Genomic DNA, 5,526 nt, shown 5'->3' on the forward strand with positions numbered 1-5,526 from the left:
AAAGTCTCAACTGGAAACTAATGGGCATTTTTTTAATTTCAGCCTCCCAGACTTGCCATGCCACAAAAGTGTTAAGTAAATGATCCTGCTTTTCAGTAGTATCACCATTCCCTAGCAAGAAACCTCAGCATGCAAGATCAATTTCAATATAGCCACATGAACAATTATAAGGTTCATTCTGCAGCTAAGAATATAGGCTGGGATTAGATCAACACGTTTTACACTTAAGTAGCCAAGAAGAAGCTGTTTCCTATTCTGGTGAAGGAGTGAGGAAAATTTCTTGCACTGAATGCGAAGTTGGAAGTGCTTACAACCACACAGAAAATTCACCTTCCTTTATCAGTGAACTGTTAAACATTATATTGAGCTTCACTCTTGAAAGAGTTGTCATTCATTTAATTTCTGTATCAAATGCAAGATCAGGTTTGGGCAAGCTGTAAGGGCATTCTCTTTATAAAGTCAGTATCGCTAATTATTTCAGTGTTAAACAGATTGCTAAACTGCGTATTGTAGTAACATGTCATCAAAATGCTGTGATATTCATCTGGAATAAGTTATTTAATTGTATTAGTAAGTCAATAATACTTCAGCACAGACAGCACACTTGCTACTTTATAATGAACAAAACATAAATGACCCCGATTCTGCCAATTTTTATAGGTCTGCTGTAACAAATGGGTAAACGCATTTGAAGGTAGGGCTCCAAAAGACAGAACTGGAGAAAACGACGATACGTTTCTCTTGAAGACTGAGAAATTCGTTTTACTGTTTTCTTAATTGCATTCACTTGATTCTCTTAACTTCCAGTCAAATACTGGAAGCAACACTGCATTAGAGGGCTGTCTGAAGGTTTGACAGAATAAAGCGTGAACTGAATTTCAGAGGGATTTCAACGAGAAGGGGAGGACAATTTGGCCTCAACTACTTTCTCCTAGTCTCACATTTCCCTGCATCATCAGTCAGCAATAGGTTCACTGCATTCACAAGACCAGTATTTAGCAAGCCAGATGATTTGTGGAATACTTGGGACAATTTACTTCTACAAAAGTCACTTGTGCAGCCTTAAACAGTTCAAAACAGCATGAGCTGATGTATCAAGTTGACCATTCAGCCAAGACATGCTTTGGGGCCTCGTCCTGTTCTTTCAAGCAGTTCTTTTCTGAACTCGGAGAACTTACTGATAAGGGGTGCCAGTCCGCATGTATCTGGAAGCAATGGTTTGAGTTCTGACTACTCAAAAGACAAGACAGATAACACCGACGTACTTGGCCCTGAACATTTTTCAAATTAACAGAAGAGCGAGGTTCTGAAACAACCTTCAGTTGGAGGGTGAGGGTAGGCAAGTGCAAACAATATTTCCCCATTTTTAAAATCATGTTAACAATTTTACAAGAAGGCTGTCTGCAATAGCAGGGTATTAGACTTACAGGACTAGAATTTTGGTAGAGACTTCATATATTAAGCTCCTGTGCCTAAGGAGCTCCCAGCTGTAAGGAGGCTGTGATGACAAGACAGAGGTGGGCACTGACAGCTCTGTTGCTTCCTTCTTACTGCCCACGCTGTCAGCAAGTAGGCCAACAGGCCTCGGGTACTGCTGAGGTTTACAGCAGAAACCTGCTGATGGGATATGAATTATCACTGCAGTGGGAATGGCTTACCATAGGTGGAAAAAATCCTTGTAGTATCACTCCTCAGTTTTAAATACCAGTTCCATCAAGTTATATCACAAAGAGGCAGATTTATGGGTTTCTGTTTAACGAACAAGGAAAAGAAAAGATGGGACATACTACAGGGCAGGAGAAAAAAGAAAAATCCTCGCGCCTCTCACAAGATGCTCTGTTTTGTTATGCTGAAAAGAGAAGCTTTGTCATTTTTTCAGTCAGCTGCCCCTCAGCTATATAGCAGCTGTCCTAACAGCCTTCCTTTCTTGATATCACTACATGCTATCTGGGAATAAAAATTTAACCACATAAATATACCTTGACGCAAACCGCCAATCATTTAGCGGCTGAAGTACAGCATCAGCTCTTTTTTCACACTGAACGGTATCCCAGTACATTTTGAAAGATCACGCTCTAGAAGCATCTGACTCCCGTCACAGTGGAAGGCTGCTCGGTTCATACAGTTTAAACCAAATCAAGACTGAAGAGGTTTATTAATTATTAATGGCATGTAATTAGCTGGCAATCAGTGAACTGTACATTCAGGATCAATACAAGTAATACAACAGACGAACCAGAGTACTAGACACTTAAGAAACGTTAATAAGCCTACAAATTTCTGGGCACCCTTCTCTAGCTAGTATCAAAAAGTTCCAGTCGCACATAGCGCACCACGCACACAGACACCCATGGAGTTATGTGCATGCACACACACACCACCACCACCACCCCCCCAACAGCCGGCGTGGGCTACAAGCACACTCCCTCCTTTTACAGCTCTCCTGCTGGAGACGTGGGGCCTCGAGCCTGACGCGTGCCCGTGCTTGCTCCCCACAATCCGCCAACACACGCGCCGGTGAGAAAGCCCGTGAGTTCACAGGCCCCTGCCCTGGCCGCGGGACTGGGCTCACCGCCCCCGTACTCTGACTCCACTCGCCGAGCGCTGGCTGCTCGCGGTACCCGGTGGGGTGGCTGCTCTGCCTGGCCTCGGCTAAAGTCATCGTGCCAGCAGTTTCGCAAATGCGACTCACGCCACGCGTGCTCCCGTGCCTACCCCGAGACGTGGCGTTAACATGCCAAAGGTGGGCTCTGTGAGCACCCCCACATCTCTGCCGTGGGCTCCTCTCTAAGTTTTGTCCGCTCAGAAGCGAAATTTCACAGCTCGGTTTTGATTCCACATTTAGCTTCCTGGATATTTTTTTAAATGGAAGAAACAGTGGTTCAGAATTCCACATTCTTTGGTTATGTTTTCCTACTAATTTCAATACTGTGTTTTAAAGGCACCAATCGGTATACTCTTTAACTCAGACATTCGTTGTATTTTAATTATCTTAAAAACTACAAATTCAGTAGTTAATTTTTTCCTGACTTCTTTCTACTCGTTATTAGTTTTCTGATAATTTTATTCCAAATCAAACCCCTCTGAAGGCTTCAGTTTACCTCACGCCCATTTCTGATACTATTTACTAACATACCACCTAGAAATAAAAGCCTTCACCGTGATAGGATATAGTCCTCTACTTTCCAAGCTAATAGCAGTTCATTGCTGTAGAAAAACAGCACTCAGCACGCAATGCTAGAAGCCTATCTACAAAAAATTCCACAATAAAAGATTATGTACTATGATAACCAACTGTAGAAAAGCTATAAGATTCTATAAAGTGGGAAATTCCAAAATATCTTCAAAAGATTGTAAGATACATAGATTAAGATACGTAAATAATAATGCCTTTGAATTGACCCAGAAAATAGACACAGCCTACCCTGCTCGTTGAGGTCTCAGCATGTACTCGGTTATCTTCATTTCCATTACACTCCATCTCCCTGGCCGGGAACGAAATCCCCGCGAGCAGCCCCTGAGCTGTCACCACAGCATTAACCCCCTTCTAATTGCCTGAAACAGGCTTGCACAATACATTCCTTGCCAGTTACATAAAGTAGAAAATCCAGGCTTGATGTCACCTTCTCTTTTGAACTGAATAAATTCACTCTCAACACCAGGTACAGTTTGTTTTCCACATTTCCGAGACAGATAGGGTTATACAATATAGCACACCCATGTATCATGGAGAAACACTTACTTTCAAATTAAAGAAATAAATGAAATGCGTCACTTCTTTTTACATTCTTATGGAACATCTGTTCTTCAGAAACGTGCTATTTCAGCTAATCACCTACACACCGTGTGATATTAAGCCTCTTGGTAAACTTATGAATTCCACCAGGGGCTTGTTGCCAATAGGTATGTTATTAATGTTCCCTAAATATCGATTTTTGGATTGTTAGGAAGGTCAGCATCCAAGATCATATCGACTCTCATTATTTCCTCCCAGACAGTCTAATATGAGACAGCCTAATGGATTAGAAGCCAACTGATACAGCCAAGGTTGCTGAATAATTCCCATATTCGCTTTCCTAACTTCAGACAGGCCCCTAGTGCTGGAACGGCCACGTGTGTGTAACCGCAGGGCAGACAGACACGGGCATTTGTGTACAGCTATACGTTTTGTGTACAAGCTCGTTTTTTCCTGTCCGCCCTTAACCTCCTCGTTACCCCGGCCAATGGAAAACTGAACCATCCATCAATCCTAGCCTTGCACTGAACTTTCTGAAGGCAAAAGCGAGGGGAGTTTGTGTCGTCTTTTCATTTATTATTAAACGTTATTCACTTCAGCTCAGAAGATATTTTACTAGGTTGTATTTTTCTTTACGCCCAGAAAATGTAACTGTGCTTTAAAATATATAAAAACCAAAATATACACAAATAAACTTTTATTTATGTATTTTTAACATATTTATATTACTGCTTGATACGGAAGAGTTCATACAGTGAAGATGACAATCCATCTTCAACATAAGCCTGAATCCCCTGGAGCCACTATTTAGCTTAGAGCAATTGGTCTTGTGCTCTGACTGATGTCAAGGAGAGTTGTGTAATTATTTGCATTAATGCATTTGTTTTTCTAATTTCAGCATGTGGCAAATTGATGAAAATTACAGGCCCCATTACAGTCAAGATATCCGGAACCCGATTTGGAGCCTGGATGACAGATCCATTAGCATCAGAGAAAAATAACCGAGTATGTTAAGGCACCGAATATCTTTGTGTCCTTCTGGAGTTTCACTTGCTTTATTTTAATCTTTAAAAAGATATTTTCTCCCTAGGAGGTTACACTCGCAAGCATGTTTCTTCTACTTCCACCATCTTCACTGTTAAACATCTTCAGAAAAAAAGCAACAGTGTTTGTGCAGAAATATCCAAAGACAAAAGTTAGCGAAGCGCCTTTGTGCAATTTCCTTCAACTGTTTCAGGGCTGATATACTCCTATCTGACCCAACTACACAATTTTTTTTTCTTTCTACCATATTTAATTGAGCTTGGGTCTTTAAGAACCCAAGTAATATAACGCCAGCACCAATGCTTTTACCCAAGTGCATAACCCGTAATGCAGCACAGTCAAAAGTTGCAGGATTAGGCCCCATAAAAGCTGTATTCGGGCCATTTGCCGTCTCAGATCCAAGTTACGTTATTGTTCGGATCTGCAATGGGATCTCAAATTGGCCACAGCTTTGAGGAGGTGCTCCCTCCGTCAAAGGGCTTTTGAAGGAGAGCCAGAAGTTTCATTTTTGGAACACGATAAAAACCAAAGGCGATAGAAAAGGCAACATACAAATGGTAATAACTAAAGAGTTGCGTGCAGCTCTCCCCTGCCCGCTGTGTCCGTGCAGGTTTACTGCCGGCCCCAGGAATCTCAATTACCTTTAGGAGAGCGGCAAACTCCGCTCAGCCCCATCTTGTTCCCAAGGAAGTTTCTTCTGCCACCTCAGAGCGCCAGTGGCTGCTCCAGAACCATCCCCATGGGCC

General features: G+C 42.1%; 1 protein-coding gene across 1 annotated transcript in view; it reads left to right on the plus strand.

Annotated features, from left to right (window-relative positions):
- The window catches only part of OLFM3 (olfactomedin 3), a 23,224-nt gene that overhangs the window by 16,115 nt on the left and 1,583 nt on the right, over positions 1-5,526 (plus strand). Inside the window, exon 6 of the mRNA XM_009333736.1 lies at positions 4,635-4,741. Coding sequence (XP_009332011.1) covers positions 4,635-4,741 — 107 coding nt within the window. The remainder of the gene's footprint in view (positions 1-4,634; positions 4,742-5,526) is intronic.

This window comes from Pygoscelis adeliae, unplaced genomic scaffold, assembly GCF_000699105.1.
Source record: "Pygoscelis adeliae isolate BGI_AS28 unplaced genomic scaffold, ASM69910v1 Scaffold10, whole genome shotgun sequence".
NCBI lineage: Eukaryota > Metazoa > Chordata > Aves > Sphenisciformes > Spheniscidae > Pygoscelis > Pygoscelis adeliae.